The 27824-nt window shown below is 32.8% G+C and overlaps 1 protein-coding gene across 3 annotated transcripts in view; it reads right to left on the reverse strand.

The window, feature by feature from the left end:
* Positions 1–1833: 1833 nt before the first annotated feature.
* The window catches only part of Rdl (Resistant to dieldrin), a 31919-nt gene continuing 5928 nt past the window's right edge, over positions 1834–27824 (reverse strand). The window contains exons 2-10 of one of the 3 annotated variants that reach the window (XM_085205515.1): positions 12854–12951; positions 8031–8098; positions 6261–6487; positions 6022–6104; positions 4327–4464; positions 3667–3951; positions 3259–3434; positions 2738–2872; positions 1834–2450 (exon numbers count right to left, since the gene is read on the reverse strand). In XM_085205515.1, the coding sequence (XP_085061641.1) occupies positions 2286–2450; positions 2738–2872; positions 3259–3434; positions 3667–3951; positions 4327–4464; positions 6022–6104; positions 6261–6487; positions 8031–8098; positions 12854–12951 (1375 nt within the window). In that variant the 3' untranslated portion in view covers positions 1834–2285. Of the gene's footprint in view, positions 2451–2737; positions 2873–3258; positions 3435–3666; positions 3952–4326; positions 4465–6021; positions 6105–6260; positions 6488–8030; positions 8099–8322; positions 8391–12853; positions 12952–27824 lie in introns of those variants that run through there. The other 2 variants (XM_085205514.1, XM_085205516.1) reach the window with 2 other exon arrangements.

Genomic DNA, 27824 nt, shown 5'->3' on the forward strand with positions numbered 1-27824 from the left:
TATGGCACTGTAAATGGAAACACACGTACACAATATCTTTTTTAATTTATAATTCACATAAATTATATTTAGATTTTCTGCTGCATATGCGTCTTTTTGTGATACTGTAGTCACAATTTTTTGACCATAAACCTTCACAAGGGTTCCATAAGTATCATCAGTTTGGAGTTGGATCAGTTGGAGAGAAGTTACTACTAAGTCATATTCACCTCAATTTTTTGCGTTTTTTTCATTAATTTAAACGTACATATTATCACCATAGATTTTTTCGTAGCGTGTTTCATTGGAGTATTATATTATATTTATGTCACTTACATTCGAAATAATTCCTTAAGGAACCCAATGCTTCATTATTTTAGTTACATACGTAGCTGAAGACAGGATTTCTGCGTTTCGGACAATCGAGGGATATTGTTGATTGTTAATGTAGGAAGTGCCATTCAAAGTCATACGACAACTGCAAAAACACGGTGTCGTTGATATTATAATCTATATATTAATATTAGATTGACATTATACATTTATTAGACTATGGCTAAAGTCTAATATTCATATATAGATTTATTATACGAATATATCAACGCTACAGAGTATTAACAGTTTTTTTGGATGAACTCCCAACATTAACAATTTAAGTTTCCAATGCTCAATATTGCAGGATCTACACGAGCATTTATAGGTAGCGAGCAAAACTACGTCGAAAAGCATTGCATTTTCTACATAATTGTGCAACACTAATAATTTAACTAATTATCTGTATGTTACCTTTATGTCTAATATCAAAATTATCAAAACAATTATTTTGGTTGCAAAATAATTAGACTAGAATAAGCATGGAAGGATAAAAATAAATTCACAATTTTAATTCTACTTCATACAATGAGGTTTATAAAGTGTGACAAAGTTAAGTTAGCAATAAGTGAAGTAGTTTAGAAATACGTTTTTTTTTTAAATATTTAAGTGTTACGATTTGTTCAGTTATTTTTTCTTAATTTAATGTTAATTTAGTATTGAAAACTTAAGGTATGGCGTAAAAGTAAATATCACTCATGCCAAAGGCTCTATGTTAATATTGCACATGCACTCTATAGATGAAAACAATAATTTTTTCCACTATTAGAAATTTAATTGTTTTATTTTGTAAAGTTATTATTTAATCATTTAATGTAGGTGATATCGTTGTTGTTAACCGTATAAAGGCCTTTTTTTTTTTAAATTTTCAAGAAGTAAGATTTGCCTGAATTTAAATCACCTCGGAATCTAATGTTAATGTTATTTGAATCACGAAATTTGTCTTCCTTATTATTGTAATAGTAGATCTACATAGTATTTGTATTTAATACAATTATATAAACATTGTTTAAGATCAGAATTCAAGCAAACTTAATAATTTAAAATACTATAATATAAAATAATTATCATGCATCTTTTCAATGAAAAGCAATATCGATCGCTCACTCAAGACATTAAATTTATGATACATATACCTCTTTATAAAATGAAGCTATGACAATCAAATTAAATAATAATATATCTTTTTGAATGGTTTGCAACTACAATTAAAATAAAATACCTAGTGATATAATAACAATAATATAGATATTGCAAACAATAAACAAGTCTAAATTTTCAACAAAAGTACAAATTCTACTAATTAAGATTAATAATTTAAGCAAAAAATTTGAGCATTAGATATATATTACAATAATATGGCAGTCCACTCATTTTATGAAATAGTTCGAAACATTCATTTGAGTGATAAAATTGTTTTTAGGAACTTCTGTATAATATTCCATTTTAAAAAAAAAACATCACATACATATGTTTCTCCTTGTTATTTTTTTTTTTTTCAATTTTAAATCACCAATTTTGTCTCGAAATCAATTTAAGATTTATAAAACACATTTACAGTTAATATTTTAGAATATAAATGAAGTCTAATTTAGAGTCTTAAATATAACGATTCAGTCGATTGTTCTACATCAGACTACGACAAAACTAATCGATCTTACATATTATGTGAATTTATAATTACTCGTATCGTTCAAGTCTTTTATTTACAATTAATTATTTACGCGTTTACTTTTAAATATATTTCAATTTCTAAACGATACTACTTTATGTCTACAGTACTGAAACTAATTTACGTAGTTTTCCAAAAGTTTAAAAAGAATACTAGTTCTATCTTCATAAGATGTTTTGAAATATTTTACTGTAGCACTAAAAGTTTCGAAGTTATTAGGTATAATTTTAGTAAAAATGAGTGGATGCCAAAAGAACGCCCTCTATTTATCTTCTTCCAGAAGAACCAGATCGTCAGCCACGACGTCAGACACGTGAAGGTATATGATCCAGTACATAAGGTTAAAACAGACGAAGCAAACTGGGAAAACAATGCGGGAATATTTGTCTATATCAGACGGTGTCATGCCCAACAGCTTTGTTATATCCTGAAAAATACAAATATTCATTAACATTAGTATATTAATCAAATGCAGTATAAACGAGTCCATTTCATGAATCATGATAACATCAGCTACTAATAAATGAAAATGTTTAACAGTGGACCAGTAAGAGTAAAATTTAATATTTACGTGGCATACTTTTCGTGAACATTTTAATATACGTTAGTCATTATAGGAAAGAGCACGCGAGGCTTAATTCGCACGGCATTGATCGCAAGCACAATATAACCGCCCAGCGACTCTATAAATATGAGGTTTTTATTCAGGATTACCTTTCCAGGGTGAAGTATATGAGGAGGTGGGCCAGGATTGTCTTCGTCTCCTGCTCCTCTTCCTCCATTAATTGTGTTTTCAAGAGTGCCTCCTTTTGAGTGTGCTTTCGGATCATGAACTTTAAAACGAACCTCCTGGAATTATATTAACAATTCAAAATTTTCTTATCGTCTTTAATTGATTGTACCAGAAATTAGTTTTACCGTTTTAAATTTCCAATTTTTTTTCCAACTAGTTTAATTATGGCGAATTTGTCTATATTAAATAGTGTATTGATAGTAAATTAATAATATTTAATATTTGTCGTTCGTCATTGCATCTGCGGCTTATTGATCAACACTTAACATATTGATGTTAATTTATATAGATGACAAACATTACAAGTTTAGTTTTTAATGTTATCTATCTATTTATCTGTATTTGAATACCACCGTTGCTGTGTTGTGCTGTTAAGCTCATCGTAACAAGACCTAAGTCTGGAGATATATTAAAAAAATTGCAAACATCTTTCAGAGCTTACCGATGGTCTCCCTGGTGGACATCTATTTAAAGTTCCCATTTTAGAAAGAGTATGAGAGTCTCCGAGCGGAGGACAGTCAACTGGAACCTTCTTTTCTGATGCAATTTTCTGAATAGCTACAAATCTTTGTTTCCTCATCTGTATTCTCTTCGCCATATATCCCACGGTTGCGTATTCTGTAAAGATAGAGAACCTCGTCCATATTAAAGTGCTCCACCAATATTCCTTCGCATCCGAACATGACATCGTCTGTAGAAAATTCACAAATAAAATAACAATCGCTTGCAAATTCTGTATTTTAATATTCGCAAACATCCTTACCGCATAAACTTCGCATTTTCTATAAACAAAAGAAATTATATGTCCACCAAGAACACTACAATTATTTATTTTTAAAGTAATAATTACCTAGTAAACTGGCGAACACCATCACGAAGCAAGTTCCTAGGTAAACGTCAATCGATTTCACATATGAAATTTTGGGTAAGGCAGCATTTGTCGATGACATTAGAGTAGTCATAGTGAGGACAGTGGTCACACCCAGTGCTACACGTGCGGGGGTGGCGTTGCGGTTCAGCCAGAATGACACCCACGATATAATAACGATTAAACCAGACGGAATATAGATTTGAATCAAATAATATCCCATTGAACGTACAAATTGTATCTCACATGCCAATCTTGAATAATTTCCTGTAAAATGTACCAAAAATGTGTTATATTTTGTATAATATATTAAATAAATAATAAAATTAGTATACTTTCTAATTATTCATTATAACAAACCGCTATCTAGCTCTCGTCTAAACTTTCTAAGATACTTCAATTACGTAGTTGAATTAAAAAGTTTTACAAAATTTGACTGTTAATTTCAAATACTAATTAAGTAAGAGGAAATCACTTAAAATAAACGAACGTTACTAAAACACACAACTCAGTGTTGTTAGTGCAAAAATACAAAAGCAGGACGTGAAAAGATTCGTGGCTGTTTATGTTCAGTGTTTCACGTTTGGTAATGATTGTATTAGTTTTCCGTCGCCTACTTTTTGATTTCCCCGCATTTAGTACCTGTCGTAAGAGAGATCTCCATGGCTCGCTGCCGATGACCCAGAACCTTGAACTGCGGCAGGGACACCTCGCTCGACACACCCACTGAGTTGGGCCCCTCGTTCCATTTGTATCGGATGTCTCGCATGGTGTAGCCGACTGTGCGCAGCGGACACATAAATGAAAAACCCCAGGCCCATCGCAATGGGTTTTGAATCTCGAGTCTTATTCGGTCGGGGTGAGAGCGGGGATCGCGAGCTTAGCTTCGCGCGTCTTGTCGTGCGTTTGTTATGTCGTAGTTAGCGTGTGTGCTTAGTGTCGCGTTTCGATCGTCTGCACACGGGCTGAGGGAGACGGGGTCGGATGCAAAAATGGATGGACAATGCTTGGACAGCGGGCATTGCGAAACTGGTTACCTGTCGTGAGTGTTACAACGGTGGCGCTCTGCCGGTGCCCCAACACTCGGAACTGCGGCAGCTGGACTTCGTTGCTCATGCCCACGCTTAAGAGTCCGTCCTTCCAATGGTACCGAATGTCTCTCATTGTGTACCCGACTCCGGAGACATGCCAAACACACAAAACGCTATCACTTACGCTGTGAAGCATCGCGTACCCTCATGGCTGGTGTCGGTGAGACTCGCGGACACATTGGGTGAGACTTGAGCGAGCTGAATCGAGTCCTCCAAATCTAATGTACTCGTATCAACTCGATATGGATGATAGAAAAATATAAATCTACAAGATCTATCTATTAGGTGATAACGTAAATATAAATTTCTACTTGTAAATAAAGTGTATAAAAAATTAATAAAATATTGAAGAAGAAAAAATAGTAGAAGCGTTTGTATGCTAATATCATGCTGATATTGGTGAATAGTGTATGAAAGCGTGGGTGCAATGTGGCCGATGACGTGGTGAGCGAGGAGCGGTGACGCGCATCACTAAGGTGAGCGGGATACTCGGCGAGCTTGGACGTGCATGGGTGGGGTGCTGGGTGCATGGGTGTGAGGTCGGTCGCGTGCGCTCCGCGTCTACGGCACGGCCCTCGTGGCTTGTGAGACCCGCAGCCGCTGTACCCCGCCTCCTTCGACCCGCTCGGCTGACACAGCGTCGATGTCTCAATATCATTTCTTTCGCTTAATGCTCGTGAGGAGAAAGGCTTACTATTTACGGGTCTACCTTCTGCGGGTGCTGTATGCGAGAAGGAGACATTCCAATATATGAGAACACGACGAATAAGTTGTACGCTTGTGCTCACAGGGTATCCCTGAGTAGCATCTGTGATACAAGAAAGTGGTCACAACACAATATCTGTAAGCCTAGTGAGAATTTGCACTGTGGTAAGAATCAAATCAATGATTGCTTTAGGTGAACACACGCACATCTCTTAAATACGACTTGTTATTATTATTTTTCTATCATCAAAAATATTTGGGCCTCTCATTTCGAATAGGTTTATAAAAATTTAAACACAAAATAAATTCACCCAACGAAGACTCCGATTCATCATAATAGTATAGAATATAAAACCACACGATACATAATATATGAAGCGTGCCTTTTGTAGAGCACTTTTATATAACGTATAAATATTAGAAAGGATTACAGCAATATAAAACAAAGTAATAACAGTTTCTTTTTCAGTATATATTTTACATAATTTAAACTTTTTTTTCCACGATATACACAAATAAAAATCATTGTCAAGATACTTACAACTCTCAATTTCTATATGACAAAGCTGCCGATCCATGGGAAAATACTGAAGGTTCATAGGACATGATGCTGTTATTGTTAATCTGAAAAGCAATAATTAAAATTGAATTAATAATTTGTAGATAAAAAATCAAACTTGTTGTTTTATTACTATACTGTATTATTTTTAAAGCATCTTGATTTTTACGTTATAATTATAGCAGTAGTAATTTTTGAAAACTCGTTCGTATTTTTAGTACCTGATACTCCTAGTTATAGAGCCTGAATAGTGAATGCGGATAAATTCGTTGCTTGTAGTTGCTATATGGAAATACGATTGTTTTTCGTTTACAAAAAACGTATCTGGTACCCATATATTTTTAATAAATTCAGAGCCGACCGACAGCGTTTCAACGCCCGGCCTCTTTTTATATGCCAAGCGAGGATCAGTCCAAAATTGTCTGAAGTAGAAATCCAGCGTAAAATCCTGAAGAGAAGAAGTAAATAATTCAGTTTCGGCTATATGTCTCATATAATTGTGAATCACTAAGCAATATGAATAAATAATTAGTAGACAGCGATCAAGTCACAGACCTCACTGTCAGTGATTCCAAAGGCTAGGTAAATTAATGATGATCAGTTGATTTGTTGATGTTTGAAATATAGTTGTGAGAGCTATGAATTGTAGATGCAGAAATAGGAGAAACACATGTAAAAGAAAGTAGACAAAGGTAAAATTAAAAATAATGCGCTATATATAAAACATTTAACATAGCATGCGTTGATGAAGTAGCGTAGTAACCTACGTTTGGATAGAACGGTGGTGAATTGCCACCGTTTCGAATAACAACAGTTTAATGCAAGTGCTGGAAATCGTCATGGAGATTATTTTTACACATGATATTTACGATTCAATTGAGCGAAGCTTGAACAGAGGAAACAAATGCTGTGTAGTGTGACACAAAGCCTAGGTAAAGTGATGTCTATTAATGAAATGGGTGCTATGGTGGGATAGGGCGAGGTGAGTGGGTGGTGGCGCAGGCTGGCACCCACGGCTCGATAAAGGCAATCTCTTAATAGAAGCTAATAAGCCGACAAGTACACAAATTGCCACGTGTAAGTTTGATTTATTGAAAAATTAACGTTCATTGTTCTCTTGGGTGTTTGTGACTCGTATAAACACACAACCTCTCTATGGCCATGGGTCACGTCTTACTGTGACCTTCCCAGCTTTGATTTGGTTTCCACTTAGGGGTCTTTCACCCAAACGCCTAGCAGCTCAAAACTAATACATACTTTGGAAGACCGGATAAAAAGTGAATAAATGTGATTAAATGGGCTCTACAGTACACTAAAGTACATAATATCCAAAAATATTTAAGCATATAATATAATTAGAACTATATAAACCGGTGTTCCAAATTACTCGAGAGCGTGGAAGGTAACGATCAATAATGCAATTTCAGTAGATACACATATATACGTACATACACATCAAACTACGAAATGAGTGACGAAGAATTACACAGTCGTCGCAAATCCATAGAATATCTTTAGCTTTCTACCGTGTGACAGCCGTTGCGTATCGCATCTCGCGGATTTATTATAGAATGATGAAAAAAAACGAAGTGTTGACGTCACTTGATAAATTTTTATTAGTATTTAAACTTCATGTATTTTACAACATAACTAAGTTGCACAAAAAAAATATTAAAGTGCTGCAAGATTTATAATAGCTTGAAAACATATATCTAAAACTCGTCAACATCACCACTTCGCATAAAATGATTTGTCTTTGGAATTACGAAAACTGCTGGACACACAACCTGAATATTTTTAAGGTAACGAATTGCTGTTCTTATTATGATGCCACAAACATGTTCGTTCAGAATTTACAGAATCAGGGGACACATAATAAGAAAGCAAGTTTGCGGACAAGGGCGTTTGCTGACAAACGCGGACATGCTCGCAGCCTCGTATCTAGGGCTGCTCAGCGGTCGAGTCAAGCGCGAGCTGACAGTGACGAGTACCATGAGCACTTCGGAGACGGAGCTGATAGAGAGCACATACATGGTGACGCCCACCTCCACTGGCGGACCTGCAATCAAGCCCAAGAGTGAGTCGCGCGCGCCTCGCGCCTCGCGCCGTGAAAACCAAACCAGAGGATTCGACGGACGTGACAAGATCGCAGCGGATGCCTACGCGATCGAACCGTGGACACGGGTGCTACAATGAACGGTAATGCTGGTGATCGTACTAAAGGACAAATCTTGCTATGTATGCGCTGTGTCTTTAATATTGATTGCTTTAAATACGAAATACCATTTTGACTTCAGACAGAGAGCTGATGGAGAGCACGTACATGGTAACCCCCACTTCCACGGGTGGTCCTGAAAACGACACAATATACATAACAAGTGGTCTTGTTGCGTCGCTATGATGTCGATGTCGAGGGAAGAAGTCGGAAAGTTACATTTTGTGCTAGATAGACACAATGCGATATTTATTTCAAGCAGAAATGTTGTTAGAGCTAGATGAATGTAAATAAGAGTAAGAAGAATTAGCGGCACTATTTCTACATAACGGAAATAAATTAAAATAACAATTTGCAATGCTTCACAAGCAATCACAGACAGGTCAGCATTTAGTAGCTATTGTTTTTCAATCAATTTGTTTTTATTGGCCAACGTTTAATAATTTAAAATCAAACTGTGAATAAAATCCTCGTTTTATAATAATACCTGCAAATTTAATTGTTTCTCGCATAAACAATTTTATATGGAGCTAGAAATTTCAGATTGTGTTAAAATTTTAATAGCGCGAGAGCTATAACTGAAGTAGATGCCAGGTGAAATTTATTTTGTTCTAACTTAGATTTTTATTGCGATGCGGGAAGATATTTTTACTAAAAAATTGTTAAAATAACATATATGTATAAATATAGGAATCTAAGGAATATATTATATTCCTTTATTTTTAGCCTTAATGGGTTAGTATGTACTTAAAGTTTTTTTTCTCTATGTTTTTCATCAAATATAATTTGTGATATTGAAAGTATATTCTTTGTTTAACTTATTTTGCATAGAATGAGCTAGTACATCATTTAAAAACCTGCGATATTTTATAAAATAGTTAAGAAATGGGATTTCATTTACAACTTTCTGCATATTACAAGGACATGTCGTGGTTACGGTTATGTGTATAAATCACTGTTTTCAACTTAGATTTCTTTACAGCACTTGTACCTGCAGAAAGAATTTGTACCAGCAACTACTAGGTACAGTCGGACATGTCAATACCTTCATAACATGCTAATTATAAAAGTACAATGGGAATATTCGTATAGTATACGTAGTATGCTGATAAATTTTCTATTTGCCTTATTATCTTAAATAAAAAACATTTTTTTGGCAGCGTCTTCTATATAAAAGTAAATAATATTATGATTCAAGTGAACATTCTACATATGAATTATACATACCTATGTTAGACCTGTGGGTTCGATTCCCACTGGAGGAATTGAATTATTTTATATTTTGATTTCCTCCTTCTGATAACGAGGCAAAGCGTGGCGTTGAGTTTCACCACTCAACACTCAATGTTTCCAGAAATCAACGGTACCCTGCTATGTTGGATTGGATGCAGCGTGAAAAAACATACCTATGTATGTGTGTACCATAACAAAAAAAAACTGAATTTATATCTTTTTTTTTTCATTATTTCATGTAACCATGTAAAATGTACACTGTACGAACAATATATATGATATTTGCTTTCAGATAACGACGTATGATAGAGTGATTTATATGATTACACTTGGGCGTCCATAAATATTCGATTTGCGAGACATATTTTACCAATGTATATTTATAAAAAAAACATTTTAAAGTGTTGTGTGGATAAATTTTAATTTATTTTACTATGTGACAAAACTTTACATATTATGAACTTTACATATTTTGGTAAATAGAACTTTGTACATAATATATAACTATTATCTCTTTTACACATTTCATAAAAGAGAACTTAAAATTTGAACTTTTAGATAAAATTTAAACATTGAAATGACGTCGGGGTCACCAATGTAGTGTTCTTATTATATCATGTGGATATTTAATAATATACGTATGTAGGTACATAATGAATTCCAATAAATGTAATATTTAATAACGACTACCGTACAGAAACGTTTGATACCGACTGATGTATCGCGCGTGGATTTAGACTAACATGCAACAATGTGTCCCTACAAATTCAATTCAAATATAAAATATTCTTTTTTCAAATAGGCAATTATTATAAGGACTTTTGAATCGTCGAATGAACATATATACCAAAAGCTACCACCGGTTTGGAAGGCAGTTCTGCTGAGAAGAGCCGGCAAGAAACTCAACAGTTGCTCTTTTCAAAATCAATGGTACAATCTATTACATTAGTTGGCGGCTATCCCGCATTACATTCAATAGACATTAATTCCATACATGTTTATCCTCTAAATACTCTTGAACCGTGTAATAAGCTTTACTTGTTAGAATTTTTTTACAGATATTTTAAATTTTGGAAGTGGCAAACTAAGAATACACTGCGGAATTTTATTATATACACGTATACTCAGACCCATAAAAGATTTATTAACTTTTTGGAGGCGAAAACTTGGTGTAACAAGCTTTTCTTTATTTCTCGTTCCTATCGTATGACTGTCACTATTTTTGCTATGATAGAATTTTCCTACAGAATTATTAATCAAAATTTTACTAGGAAAAGGTTTAAAATATTCGAAAACAATTTTTAAAATGAATATAATTACTCAGTAAACTATTATAATTTACTCACTATCATTTATTACGGATGAAGTTTCACGTTATGGCTCTACACAGAAATGTATATATATATGAAATATTTATTTAGTTATAACAGTTATAACAGTACTTTATTAAATATTCGATTTTATTTAAACAAACAAGATTTTTTTACACCAATTTCATGTACCAATAAAGCCACTAAAAGCGCTTTATTTGCATGTCAACATAACGGCCGTCAGTAAAAAAAAAGTTTGTTGTTCATTGCTGTGGGAAATTATGTAATAGCTGAAATAAAAAAAACTGATCTTGTTAGGAAATTAGGGTGCACGGAAATCTATATAGTAAAAGATCTACGTAATAACGTAAATTTTTTTTTATTCAGTACTAGCTATTCAGGGGTGATGAGTTTAATAGACAGATAAGACTATATAATTGTTCGTATCATTTTCGTATTCCTGCAACTTTTCCACAAGTTCAAAATATACTTACTTATCCCTAGCGGGGTTGTCAGAGAGAACGGAGCGCCAAACGCTACGGTCTCTACAGAGCTCTTTCGTCTCGTCCACTGTTATCAACCTCTTCATGCTCTTCGGGGTACGTTCTTTAGGTGACCTTCCTCCAGTATCTTTGATATTGTGTTTTCGAAGGTCAACCGAGGTTCCCCACTACTTCTCTTACCACTTTTCCATCATAAATCTTTTTTGCTATTCTCGCATCACTCATTCGTTCGACGTGCCCAAACCAGCTGAGCACGTTTTTCTTCATTGTCACCGTGACATCTTCGCTAGTACCTGCCATTCTGTGTATCTTTTCATTGCGGTTTCGATAACCTAAGCTGACTCCGCATATCCTACGAAGAGATCACATCTCCATAGTATTCATCTTTCTTTCATTCTTCTTCTGAAATACCCACGTTTCGCTGCCTTATAACAACGTCGATACCAACACTGCATTTTGTACGGCCAAACGCCCAGCTGTGCTGACGTTTTGCCGTCTCATTAATGCAGCTAAGGCTCCGCTAACCCTGTTTCCTGTAGCAATACGCCTTTCCACATCCATCTCGTATCTTTCAGTAGAGACTGAACATACTTCCCAAGTATTCACCTCTATCTATACACTGACATTGCATTCCGTCCTCTCTTCGTTTCTTTCAAACACCAGAACCTTTTTTAGTAAGAACTCGCATTCAGGCTTAGACCATTATTTTCACACTCTTCTTTCAGAGTAGAGAGAATATACTTAAGTTAACATTTTCATATTTTTTTAATACACGCAATTTTCTGAAGTGATAACTTCTTAAAATACAGGTATTAAAAACGTGCAAGCGGGTTAAGTGCTAAGTGTTGACTTCTGACGCATCTATTCATTCATATTTAGTTGTAACTAAATAATTAATTGTTACTATTAATCAATCTGTATATCATGTAAAACTATCCTCCGCAAAGCGACTTTATACACAACCAGTATTTTTTGTAAATATTTTTTTAAATTACTGGCTATCTGTAAAGTCGGTTATTTGTAACTCATCATAGATTAAAATTAAACAAAAACAGGTTTTTCATAAATGATTTTAATTGATAGTAGATAGACATAAATTTTAAAAATGGTAAAAAACTATACAACAAGGAAAATACCTTTATACCCGATATAAAACCACAAAATAATTTTAATTTATTTCTTTAAATTCCTTATATATACTATATATTTTTTTATGGAAAAAGGACAAGGAAAACAAGCGTTCGGGTCACCTGATGGTGATCACCGCCGCCCACGACCCCGTGCAACACCAGAGGGGCTACGGGTGCGTTGCCGGCCTTTGAGGTGGAGATAGAATATTTGAATCGTTTTGCTCATTAAATGTATAATATAATATGATTGTATAAGCATCTAGAAAATCTATTAAGTTATTACATATCTTCTTTCTTTTACCGAGCTATGTTATTGTTACCTGAATGAATTTTTGCTCTCAGATAAATCATAAAATATCAAGTTGTTACTTCAGTTGTAAACATCATAAAGAGTTGTTTTGGTGATTACTTCTATTTACTAACCTCCATAGTTGGGTCTTACTCTTTTGTCGTAACTTATACTAAAGGAATCCAGTATCGCTGATATATTGACATCTCCGAACATGCCCCCACCACCGGCACTGAAAAGAAATAATAAAATTGAGTCAACTAACTCTCTCGTCAACTCGTCAACTAACTCTCTTTCTCTGTCTTATCTGGATATAAAGAAATATAAATGTTAAAGTGATTTTTCTTTGTTACGTTTTACCACAAAAAATATACATTTTTTTAAGAATATACAATACTTTAAGAAAATATATTAAAAAAATCATGTTGGCATATATAACATCGAAGACTTTAAATATAATTGAACGTCATCTAATGTCCTACATTTTTCGTTCGTTCTTTGTTATTATTTAACTTTTAGGATATCTAATAAGATAAAATGTCTAATATGAAGTTAAGACTCGCTAATTTGAAAGTGGGGCCCTTTCAAAAGTATAGTTGATGAGAGATCAAAATTGAGCAGATGGTAGAACTCAGAGCAATTTTTTTTCGAATTAGATAACATTTATAAGATCATCGTGGTATAGGGGCACAGGCATGTTGCTGTAAACGTGAAGGTTACGGATTCGATTCCCACTTGGGGAAGTTAAATATTTAATATTTTCATTTCATCGCTCTTGTAACGAGGTAAAAAGCAGCGTTGAGTTGAAGCGCGCAATGGATTGAGAATTCAGCGGAAAGTGGCGGACGTGGCTTAATGGGGGACGAAGAGTTTTAACACCAGGTCTCTGTACCCATCCTATGTGCATATATGCGAAAAATAAGAAGTAGACAAACTTGGTAGCTCAAGTTTGTCTACTGCTTAATACTCCAAATCCAATTATATTATAATTCATGCCTCAATTTCCATTTAAAGTTACATGTTATAAATACCTATGTGGTACGCGCTTGGCGTCGTCACCAGGGCAAGAATTGAAAATATTAAATACTAGTGGCCCGCCCGCGGCTTCGCCTGCGTGAACTACGTTATTTCTGTCTCCATGAGTACCTACGTCCTATAATAAGTGAAGTCTATGTAAAACTTGAGACTCCTAGCATTCATAGTAACGAAGTTTCATACAAACTTTCAACCCCAAAAACAACCCCTCAGAAGTCGAATATTGCAAATTCCCGTCGAGCACCTACGTCCTATAAGTAACTCCTATGGAAAATTTCAGATTCCTAGCACATGTAGTTTCTGAGATTTCGTGATGAGTGAGTCACCTTTCGATTTTATATATATAGATTTCATTCTTCAAGTGGGAATCGAACACATAGCCGTTGCGTTCACAGTCGCACGCTTGTGGCTCTTTGTCACGACGACCTTAACTACTACTTGTTTACGCGTCTTACAGAAAATATAGGTACTAAAAGGAAATAAAAATATCAAAAGTTTCCATGTATTAATTTAACTTACATAAGTTGTATGTCATACTGTGATTGTTTTAACTATATCAGAAAAATAAATATACACATATGAATCCAAAACCCAAACACTATTCAAGTTACTTTACGTGCATATACTATTTACTACTGACCTAGTAACGAGGGCTACTGTGCTGTCGCTGTTCCCGATAGCCTTTTCATTTAAAAATATAAAAATAGCCCAAAAGTAAAATAAAAACAGACATATTGAATTGGATATTTTTCAGAAAAAAGCCTTTACAGTCACATGCTTGGGGTACAAGCGCCATGACTGGCCTCTCCGTAAATAAGTAGTAAAATAGTAAAGATGTTATAGTAAAGTTGTCGCATATTATGTTTCTTGAAATAAGTTAAACCAGCAATTATTTTCCAATTATCGTCCAAAAATCATAGTCTTATAACTTGTGAAGCTTTAATATTAAATTAATTTCTATTTCAACTTAGAACACAGCAATATAGCTCGAGTGCGGATCGCACCTACAACCAGTCGATTTTGCAGCACATTTCTGCCACTGCGCCACGACTGGCCAAAAAAAAAGTTAAAAAGTATTTATATAATAAAAAAACTATTTGATGTTGCTAAACTATAAGTATACTAAATTCATTTACAGATTTGTGTGAAACAAGAATTAATAGCCTTATTTCCACATTATTCAATGAAAATGTATTTAAACTTCTATTCAACTCCGATCTCAATAGCTAGCTAGTTTGCGGTCAGAGCTCATAAAGAAAGATGGCCGGCGTGTTTTAGTCACTGCAACCTAATGGCAATGCAAGACGAACTTATAATTTCAAAGCTTCACTTTCAGTGATTGTAGTTGCTTTTGCATAATTAAATACTCATACAGTCGGATTTGCACATCGACATCTAAGTACTTCTGATGTTATTTATTGATATTATTTATTGGTGTTATTTATTGATAATTTGACCATTATAAATAATCAATGGAAATAAGATAAATTATTGGATAAGTATAATTTTACAAATTTTGTATAAAAAAAGGTTGTATTGTCCTTTAAAAGATACCGTTCGCTCTTCTACATAAGAAAATAAGAAAAAGAAAGACTATGTTTTCCAGATATTAGATGAAATGTACACATCAATATGCACACAAATGCTATTCTTCTATGCAAATAAATATGCTTTCTTAAATAAAGAGATAATATAGCCTTTTATACAGGCCGTCATGGCGCACCGGCACACGAGTGTGACTGTAAGGCGACGATTCGATTACCACTCGAAGAAATGAAATATTTATTTGCATTTATATTTTCCTTTCTTCGCTCTGGTATCGAGGCAAAGAGCGGCGTTGAGTTCGGTCACTCAACACGCAATGCCTCCATAATTCGACGGAAAGTAGGGAACGGAACGGTGTCTTAATGGGAACGGAGTACCATAATACTAGGTTCCCAGGTTCTATCTGCCTATCCTACTATGTCAAGGATGCAACGTGAGCTATAAAAAATATCTCCATCATGGTAAAATTTCTCATCATGTTTAATGAAGTAAAAAAATAAAAAATTGACCATGTTTTTTATCTGTATCACTTTGCTTATCGATCTACTAATTATATTGTAGCATATTTTTATATCAATAGATCTTTTGAATTGTGACACCGTATAAGTAATTAAAAAGATTTTCAAAAGATGTTAAATAACATGATGTTATGAATAAAAAAATATGAATAGGAAAATAGATATTTTTGAAAAAGAATATCTCATTAAAATATATATTTTTTATTTTTTCTATAATGACTCCTTGAGAAAAGCATCTTCACTCATATTATTTAAATGAAAAATATTATCAGCATATAGAAAGTAGTATAGAAGATAATTTTCAAATATGGTGAATAATAAAACTACAAAAACCTATACAAATAAAATCTTAAGTTTTATATGAATCTGGAAAAATATATGTATATTGCAACTGCAATATGGTCTTATTTATGTAGCTTTATTAGCTAATGGCCAATGGCTTTATGAGCCATTGGAAAGTGGTGACTTCATTAACCTGAGACATCCATACGTAATTTGTAATCTATTTCCCGCTTCTGGCTTGCCTCCTGGGCCAGCAAAGTGCAGAAGATGTATGCTCGAGAGGGTGGAAGTTCTCAATCTGCTAAATAACGGGGAATTCCACAACAAATTTCCAATAGCGTAGCCTTGGCTGACCACATTGGAGTTGCTCCTAAATCACTATGCCGCTTTGTGGGCCATAAGAGAACATCTAGTAGGTGATGATGAGTCACCTATTACTAGACTGGTGATAATAATTATTTATCAAAGAGATAAGTGAGGGACGTCCGTTAGTCTCATGAATTTGGTCAGTATTCAGTCCACTTTAACTCCATCCGACCTTATTTTAAACTTAGAATAAATTCATAGTTCCTACACCATAATAATAATTCCATAGTTCCTACATCTCTTCCTCCGATCATCCCTGGGCGGTGATCATTCCTATGGTTACTCAAAAATGGACCATGGCTGACTGGTCAAAACAAAGCATTTTTATATTCGCTAACGGGTTTCTACGTATTCTGTTGACTTGCGTCTTCATTAGGTCTTAAAACACGGCGTTGCGAGACCTTAACCTTTAACTATGGACGTGATTTTTTTATAACACACACATGGACGTCGGGTCTGTCAGACCAGTGTATTTATTGGTCATATTCCGTCTGTTTTTAAAAGGAAGAAGCCAATTTTATGTTTTAGTTTACATGAATAGCCTCCAATCAAATAAAATCAATATAAATAAAATCGCTTTTTATTAAACTTTACGCATCACAACGATTTAAGTAACTTAAAGTCACAATTTCAGTCTTTGGCCACGTGGGATGCCTCTTAAGAAAATAATACTATAAAAAAAAGACAGATAATAAAATAAATATTTTTTTAACTAAATATAAAGTCTAACAATTAAAAAAAAATAAAGAAATAACATCTTATGGTATAAAATAAAAATTTTGACAACATCTCAAGATAAGGTACAATTGAACATCGATACACAATGGCTTTCAACATTGTAGGCTAACAGGACGATTGCAGTCAACATAAGTATGTGTAGTCTTTCTATATATCTTATGGGGGCAAAGTATACATGTTTTTCAAGAACCCAAAACTATTTTTTTAGCTTCATGTTCAATAAATGATAGATCAGATCGCGAAACGCGAGTCAAAGTCATTCTCAATTCTTAGAGTAGTTTAGTATACGAAACGCGTCTTTTTATTTGATAAAGTGCTATTTTCTTTATAAAATGTCGTCGTCCAATTCTTCTGTTTGATGTTGATTATAAAGTACCCATATATTTGTCCCTGACGTGCTTAGTCGATCATTTTTTTCCATTTTATCATAAAAACTAAAAAAATTGAATCTTTTTTACGTAAATTATATTTATATTACTAAAATATATAACAAATAATGCAAAATAATATATGATATATAACAATAAAAACATTTCAATACAAATAATACAATTAAAATATTAAAGTATATTTTGTAATATTTTAAAAATGTATGATGTTTTGAAATCATTATGTATGGGAAACATGGACGTCGGGTCTGACAGACCCAAGTCCCGTTTAAAAAGTTAAATACTCACGTGTTTTGAACCCAGAGACACAACCACTGCTATCTACATTCATTTTGTCATTAATACGAAAGGTACTGAGCGACTCAGTGGGGGAGGTCACCGAGAAGTGGCCGATTTGTAGAATTCGTAGACCTAGATGGGTCTGTGAGACCCGACGTCCATACTTAAAGGTTAAGTAAAATAATATGAACTCTAAATTGTTAATGAAAGTTAAACATAATTATCATTATAATTATTACATGGTTCGTATACAATGTTGTCGTGATCTTGCTTTTTATTTATTTTACTTATATTTTTTTAATGGGAGATATTATTTAATTTTCTTGGGAAAAACATCATTTTTAACACTAGGCTTTTTGTACACCTATATAAGAAATATGCATGAATGAATGTTGTAATTTTATACATTAAAAAGTGTTATTTTATATATTCATTATATTGCTACCATTTTTATTGTTTTTAAGTTGTTTTCTATTATACAAATTCTATTTATTTATTAGCTTGTTAAAACTTAGGTTTACAAAATTCCTTTCAAAACTATTTCAATTGTAATTGAAAAAGTTTTCCCCTGCATTTCGTTCAAACTTTACCAGATTCTAATCAGCGATAGCGAAGATACTGTACACGGCTTAACGGAAACGAAAAGAAAATAAATGATGGCAGAACTCAGCTAGAGAATTTCTCTTTTAAATACATAAGGGCTAAGTTACAATAAGAAGATTTTTATTAACAAACTAGCGACCCGTTGAGGCCAGTAGTGGTCGAGGCGCAAAGTCTGACTGTATATGGGGGTCTGGGTTCGAATTTCTTTTCTTCTTTCGAATAGTTTTTCCTTTCCTCTGATGTCGAGGCAAACCGCGGCTTTAAAGCCACTTAACCTGAAATGCAAGAATTCAAAATGGGGAACAGACTGTCTTAAGGTTCCCTTTGCCTGTCCTGCTGCGTTCATGCTATCTAGCGCGTTATCTCAAGATACTGGTTCGGTCAAAAATCTATTTGTGTGTGTCCATTTATCGAAGATGGCTATAAGATCACGTTAATAGTTTGTGCCCGCGGTCAGAGTTATCACTTAGAATGTGTCATGTGTCATACACAAGTCTTAGCAATTTCCTTGGACTATGCGGGGGAAGCCACACATAAAAGTTAGTATATTACAAAAATAACAGAAACCTTTATATACATTTTCCACGATTTTGTTTTTGATATTTGAAACTGTTCCACGATATTCCAATATAACATTTTCAACAGTATAAGCAAATATTCTCTAGAATATTTATTTTTCTAACTTATGAAGAAAATTTAAATACAAAAATATAACTTATATAGCTTTCATTTAAATAAACCTATAAGAGATTTGTATTATAAAAAAATCATCTCCCACGAAAAATTAGTTTCCTTCGAAAAAGATGATTTTAAAACTAAAATGCATAAAACACCAAACATTCAAAATGTAACTAGAGTTTAAACACGACTTAAATTATATATTTCAAAAGTCTCATATCAGAAAGTATGGCGTTTCCAAATGAAACAAATCGATACTCCTACAACACTGAAGCGATTTATCATGATGTGAGCGAGTGAGCGCACTCACTGAGCTCGGCTTTGCTATCAACCTATTTCCATACGACTGACATGCTCCAATTACTCGTGATCTTGTATAAGGGTACTAAAATACAGATTTTCCATAAACAGTTACAAATTACTCATCTATATGTTTATCAGCTGCCTAAAATTAGATTTTCCGGGAAAACGGTTGTTGAGCCTACAGCGCATGGCCCTTTTTGGGAATTATTGCTTCTAAATATGAAACCTTCAGATTTGGAAATAAGGACGCTTGTTGTATTCGCACAAGATTATGCCCTTTTCTTTTCTAACATTTGGGGTGTCACGCAGGCACGTGTAAGATGAAAGATGCGGTTCGAGGTCAAACCAGCGCTTTGGCCAAGTTCGAAACTTAATAATGAAGAACAGATTGAAACAATTGGATCATCATTGCCACGAATAAATATTTCAGAAGAAATTTAATTTTCTTACATGACACAATAATTATATTATAATTAAACAACATATAATAATCATAAGGTTATATCAAATATGAGAATCAAGCTAATTCTAGAAAATACTTCCAATCAATAGCTATTTTCAGGGAATTCCTTCACAAACTAAAATTTCGAAGTGTTTAAAATGCATACATTATCGGTACTACCACAAGTCGAACTAGCCGCATAGGCTAGCATTGCGTCAATCGTTTATCCCTTAATGCTTCAATAAATTGTCATACATTTACAAGCTGTTGTACTATAAATTTCTAAAGGATAAAACGTAGGTAATAGTGTGAATGTTATATATCAAGAACTGATGAAGAGTTTGATAATTAGGCACCCGTGGAGCAAATTATAGGAGTTATAATATGTGTAGACTTATTTAGATGAAAATAAGAAAATTATTATTACCACTAGGATTTCTTTGCCTATTCGATTAAATGTGTAATAATAAATAAATAAATATTACATGCCTACTTAATATGAAACTCTGGTCATCTGCAATGTTCGAAGGTCTCCAAAATTGGAGGATCAATATTCTAATGTTCCGCATCTAAGTGGCTTGCGTAGTTGACTATGATATGAATAAACTTTATATCCTTAAAATCAGCTTCACGCTACACCAAGGTAGGAAGAGGGAAGCTAGTGCTAAGACATTTCGTTCTCCACTTTCCGCCAATTTTTCGAGGCATTGCGTGTTGAGAGTATTATACATATTATATTTATTTTATATAATGTATGTATTCTAATATCTCCTTCTTCTTCCTGGCATTAATCCCGGCTAGTAGTATATATAGTATTCTAATATAATATACAACTACCTTGTACTTGTGTACAACACTGTATCAAACCATCATAAAAGGTACCTAGATTGTGTTTGCATAAACCCCAAGCAGTTTCCGCAAATAATTCTATACGTGGCGTTGTTATTCTCATTCGTTGCGCATGCGCGATGTGGACACCATTAAAAGCTTTCAATTCGAAAGATAGATACATAGATAGATACACACTTTACTTCTAATTTTATATCTTCTATCTAATATTTGTATCTTTCAAATCCAATAGAAACTAGTAACGTCTTATCATAAAAATTTGCGAAATTGGAATGTCTGACATTATATTCTGATAATGCTAAAATTACGATATATAATATGCTAGTGGACCCGAACGCAGCTACGCCCGCTTGAACTATACGAATATTTATTTCATTATTTTCAGTTTTCAATAGAGAGATGCGTTAAGCAAGCTCATTTTGGGTGACGTTTTCTAACAACAAACTTTGCAAATCGTTGCTTAGCAACGACAGTTGTTATTAATATGGCGGAATAAATTGCATGTCAAATTAGTAAGTATTTTAATATAATGGTATATACCGAAAATATTATAAATATGAGAAAAAAAAGTATCTATGTTCATCCCGAGACCCTCAAGTATCTCTATATGAGTATTTTGTCACATTTAAATTAGCGGTTTGGCCCTGATTGCGTAAAAGACAGCCAGACAGATAGAGTTACTTTCGAATTTATAATATAGGTATGGATTATAAAAACATACATAAGTTAAGAAAACAACTATTAATCCCAAATACATAGTTTATATTCATTAGAACTGACCAAATTAAGTTAACGGCTTATATAAAGTGATTTATATTGAAGTGTGAATAATACCGCAAATGGATATGTGCTCGTGAAACTATGTGAGAAATCCCGCGAACTATGCGCTCTATGAAATATTGGAGCTTTAGTTTAATATGCATATTGTGGTTGAAAATTTTACACTCGTGTTTAAAATTATTGATTAACAATATATTTAATTTAGTCTTTAGCCTTGATTTTTTTTATTTTTATCCTGTTTTATAAATGAATAAAAATTTTTTTTCTTATCCTATCCTAGATCTTATATATTATATATTTCGCGTCTGTCTGTTGTTTCTAACTCTTCTTCTTCTAAACCACCCAACGGATTTTTATGCGGTTTTCACCATTAAGTCGAGTGTTTTTCGTAGAAGGTTTATATATAGTTTATTATTTGTACATTCTTATGTAAATTAACATAAATACGATAAATATGTATAAAGTCCTACCCGTTGAGACACTTTCGCGCATGCGCTGCTTTAATGGTAAGTACTACATGAAAATAATGTACTGGAGTATTGTTCCTTAATAAGATTTACACAAAACAGCACATATACAACATATACAACAGCATACGACAGCATATACGTATATTTTAAGGATAACGTGTAGTGATCATATTTCTGTCTAAAAATAGTAATTTCAATATATTTTTTATTGTGAGGGATATTTTTCCATAATGGTATTAATCCTTATCCTTTAAAATACTTTATTAATTTCCTAGGTTAAACGAAGAAAAATTTGCTTTTTTACTATTTCGAAAATGCGAATAGTTTTAGAGAAAAACGCATTTAATTGTTGACACATCACGCCGCTGACACATCAACTATATCGAGTCATGTTTTACTTATCCCTTACTTTCAGCATATAAATAAGTATATTAGTTACGTTGGCCATTTAATATAGATCAATTGATGATTTTTTTAAGCTTACATACTCCTGTTTCGATATTCTATGTAATCCTTCGATAGCTTAGTTGGTAGAGCGGTGGACTGTAGCGGTCCAGGTCGCTGGTTCAAATCCAGCTCGAAGGTGATCTCTAAGCGTTCAGATCCTTTTTTCGTATAATGGTATTATTTTATTATTTTTATTATTTTCGTATATTTTATCAATTATTTTTTATTACTATTTACAGTTTCCTAAAAAAATACTATATAGAAACATATACCATATAAAAATACAACATAATGATAAATAAAAAATTACATAATATTAACATTTTAATTCAGACGAAGAAATGTGAGAAATTTTACAATTTATAATTTATTTGTCTACTAACAAGTAACAGTAATGTATTTCCACGCGACGTAGTTGGTTACATCTTTCGTTTAAGTATTTTTGAGTAAGAGAATAATATGTAGTCTGTTGTTTATAATTTCTTTCGTTAAAGTTCTCTGTTGTTTGTGTTATTTATTTGTGTAGATATTTTAAAACAATTGGAAAATCCTTATTAAAACTACGAAAATGCGGGTTGCATTAGGGTTTAATTAATTTTCACATTATCTTAAGTGCTTTGCAAACAAACACTAAATGAATAATTTAGTAGTTAAAGCGGACGAAGCCGCGAGCCGCTAGTTACTTATAAAATTGGGTAAAATACGAGATAAGTAAGCTGTAAAAGTATTTTTTTCTTTTGCATCTCCACGCTGTATCCAGATTACACAGCAGAGTAGGCAGAGTGAACCTAATGTTACAACACTCCGTTCCCCACTTTCTGGCGAATTCTCGAGGCATTACGTATTGAGTGGCAGAACTCAAAGCTGAAATCCGCCACTTACCATGGAATGTCACGAAAATTTTGCGGAAAGTGGAGAATAAAGTGCTTAATATTAAGTTCTCTCTCCCAATCCTACTGTATGCAGGTTACAGGGTGAAGCTAAAGAGATCGTTATTATATAACATATAATATGATGATTATTATGTCGATGATTTCAAATATAACACACCTTTTATAAAATATTCTAAATCCATACAACTATTATACATACTCAGTCTGATATCGATTTTGATGTTCATACAAAGTTACATTAAAAAGGGGATCGCGTGAGCTTTCGTCCTCGCTATAGACGTTTTATATTATGCAAATAAACTCAGCTTATAGAAGACCTTCAACAAAAGGAAAAATACCAATTCTATTATATAGACATGACGAGTTGCATGCTAGAACAAATAGTTTTGATTTATTATTTTGTATTTATTTATCAAGTTTACACGCAATCGTAGGTTATACTACTATATAATATATTTGCTTAGTGTTAGCTCACCATGTTAAGATTTTTTGATTTTTTAGAACATTAAAAGTAACATAAAAATTCAAGTTATATCCTTTTTTTACATTTTAAGACTATGTTTAATGTTTTAAAGATGAAGTTAGATTTTTTTATCGCTTTCACAAGAACTACTTGTTCGATGTTAATAATTATTTGTATATATAGTCCATTTTTCGAGGAAGGTTATTATATAAAAGCTATAAACTGCGGTTAAAGTCAAGTAAAGTATAAAAAATATTTTATAATTAAATATTTTTTATTTTATTACAATCCTGTATACTAGATTTGATGTAGCAGGTGGCGTTAAAATCAGTTAGTTTTTTATGGCTATTCTTGTTTCCTCATTAACTAGTTATGGTTCTCACATATCAACCTAATTTGGTAAGATATTCTAAACTCATCGAAAAGTCTATCTATATCTATATCAACATCACAGGGAAACATATAACATCTATAAGCACTTATTGGTAAAGTATTGGGAAAGCGTAGATAGCGGTTAATACTAGATGCTACCTTGATAAAGTACTTGAAATTTATTTATTTATTTAGGATTGACAACAGAAGTAACATTATAACATGGCCAAATTACATCGAGATCTATTTATAAACTAAATGTTTTCCAATTAAAGACAATCACAGCATGTATCTACTAATAAAATTACAATTGTTATTAATTAACAGAATAAAAATTGTAATTGTAAATTAAAGTAATATAAAAGTCATACAGTAAAATAGTCATAGAAAAATGTCAATTAATTGAATGTCATATATTATAGATAAAAAAAATATAGTTATCAAATAATATATGAACAAAACAATCAATAGAGCCTGTGATCAATCACCAACCGAAACAAGGTTTTCTGGACCCAAATAGAAATACAAAATAATAGTAAGCAAATGTAAAAATTGAAAGTGATATGAATGGCATTAAAACAGAATAAATTTAAAAAGTTTCACATTCACTTTCATCAGAGCTTCAATGAAACTATTTATAGTGCATACGAGAATTCTGAATTAGACCGATCGATATACAACTAGCGTAGGACGATACTATCGTTAGAGCCTTGAATGTGGAAATATTTATGCAATATCAGTAAGGTGTTTACTGTTTTTATTATTTTAAGATGTAATTATTCAGTAAAGTTTTAAAAAAACTTTGGAAAAAGATGTGAGCTTCGGAGCCCACATATTCCCACTTTTCCACCGGATTCTGAAGGCATTGGATGTTGAGTGACGGAGCTCAACCTAAGCTATGCCTTGACGCCAGAATGAAAAAATGAAAATATTAAATATTTTATTTTATAGAGCGAAAATCGAACCCAGAACCTGTCTCGTTTACAGTCATACTTTGTGCCCCTGGGTCACGAATGACTTCTGTTAGTTGTAGTTCATTAATATTATTGAAATGATTTAACTCAGTTTCTTCCTCATCCAGTTTTTGATAAAAAAATATTGCCTTTGTAAGTATGCGAAATGCAATAACTAAAGCAATAATAGCTTTCTAACCATTTTCCATATCACTTTTACATTTTAGATTTAACATGAACACAGAAATAAAGGTACTGAGCGACTGCGTCAGATTTTACGCCGAAATATTGTCAATAATATTGTGTAGTATGCGGGGCCCTATCAATCAAATCAGCCTATTCGGATCCACTACTAGGCATAGGTCTTCATAGGTCTACAACAATGTGATATTAGAAGGATTCCTTTTTTCTATTGAAGTACGGAATTCTCCAAGCATATAAAAATCCAATTTTAATAATGACATTTCAAATTAAAGTCATTTTTGAATAAAATAATATTTGACGTATAAAAGCTACGGACATCAGAGAATTTCTAATAAAAAGGAGCTTTCTAAAGTGGCGTTTAACTACATTCTTTAAAACAATTAAACGACCGGATAGCCGGTGGCAAGAAATAATGTAATAAAAAAACACTGTTGGAATAAAATGGACTTGAATTTTCTTTTCTCAAAGAATTTTATTTAATATCAAACTTCCGCAACAAAAATTAAGACTTAATTTTTGTGTATATTACATAAAATCTTTGGGTGTGTGGTATCTATACTTGTTGTCTTCTTTAGCGTAAAGCTGCCCATAGCAAGGTAGGCAAGGTAGCAACCTAGTGTCAAAACACTCCGTTTGCGCTAACCACTTCCGTTCCCCATTTAGAACTCAAAATCGCACTTTGCCATCCTCAGGAATTATTCATTAATTTACAGTAATTTAACTTTGAAATTACTCTTTCGGTATATGAAATAAAACACTTTTACATGAAATTATACATATACATATAAAAACGTAAGCTTAATTTAACTTATACATATTTACTGATTTTAATTTCAATTTCAGTGTACTGTAGCCAAAAGCTGGTCATAAAAGAAAATGGTATGAATTCCAAATTGGAAGCTTTACCTTTGAACAACAGATAAATATTTTATTAATCCATTCGTCGCAAACGATGTGCCGCTGTATTTTGAGTATTTGGTTATTTTTTCAGTAATGTACTTGTGATATTTTCAAGTCACATTTGAATATATTATACAAAAATTATATTATTAAGAAGCAAAATAAAGTAAGTTTATCCATTGTAAGAATTAATGTTAAAAAATACATAAAAAAGATTTACCTATTTTATAGATTAGATTAGATTAGATTTAATATCAAGAATTTTCACATCCGTTTGTCTGCTTTATTTAAATACTAGCGATCCACTCGCAGCTTCGCTCGCTTTAATGAAAGAATTATCTTTAAAACATCACCGATTATAATAAAGTTTGAAAATTAGACTCTTAAAAATATTTAATTGAACATTTGTTTCATGGTTTTCTAGAATTCACCCCCTAAGGGTGCAAATAAGGGGTTGAAAGTTTGTATGGAAAAATCTTTAAATCGCTACCGATTTTTATAAAATTTGAAATTTAGACTCTTAAAAATATTTCATTGAACATGTGTTTCATGGTTTATCAGAATGCACCTCTAAATAAGCAAGCAAAGCTGCGCGCGTCCGCTAGTTTAACTATAAATCTGATATATTATAGAATAATATATTGAACAAAATACTTTATATTGATGTCACTTTTTTATTTATAAACCGTTTTAAATAAAACAAACACTAAAGGTTATAGGAAGCTTGCCAAAATACAATTTAAATCGAATAAGCCGTTTCTGAGATTTCCATACACAAAGAAACGTACAGACTGATAAATAGACAAAATTTTTAATTAAAATCTTATATTCAAATTTAATAAAATTATCAACTAAAATAGACAAATGCCATGTAATGTTAAACATATTAAGTCCGCTTCACGCTGTATTCCACACAGAGCAGGATAGGCAGAGGGTGAGAGGCCTAGTGTTACGACACACCGTTTCCCACTTTCGTTCACGTTACATATAGAGTGGCGGAAATATACATTTAAATAAAATATTTCATTTCCTCGAGTCGGAATCGATCCTACAAACATTCGTGCCCCTGCATTACGACTTGCCTCAGTTAAAAAAATAATATAAAAAATCTGTTTTCTGTAAAATTTCATTAATGTAATTTAATTAGAATGTAGCTAACGAGCGTAGTATCTACTAATCGCCCCGGCCAATTAAGAGAGAATGATCCAATGAGAGTATGAATTATTTACGCTTCTAATAGGGTAAAAGAAATCGGGTAAAAAAATACAGTTTAAATTAAGGCAACGAGGCCTTAGTGGCGCAGCGGCACAAGGGTGTGACTATAACGCGACGACTGTGGGTTCGATCCCCACTCGAGGAAATGAAATATTTATTTACGTTTATAATTCCATTATCCAGACCTCAACGGCGCGCTTTGCCTCGACATCAGAGCGAAGAAAAATATACAATTTCTAAGTTAGAATATCATTTAACATCTATCATCTTAATTTACCTAAAGATAGTTAAAAGGATAATAGCTCTATCTGTATAATATGTCGAATATAAGCGGAAACATAAAAGTTCTGAGAAATAAACTAAATCTAGGTAGGTGTGTAT

The sequence above is a fragment of the Heliconius melpomene genome, chromosome 21 (assembly GCF_056956725.1).
Source record: "Heliconius melpomene rosina isolate 202511_hmr_F chromosome 21, ASM5695672v1, whole genome shotgun sequence".
NCBI classification, from domain to species: Eukaryota; Metazoa; Arthropoda; class Insecta; order Lepidoptera; family Nymphalidae; genus Heliconius; species Heliconius melpomene.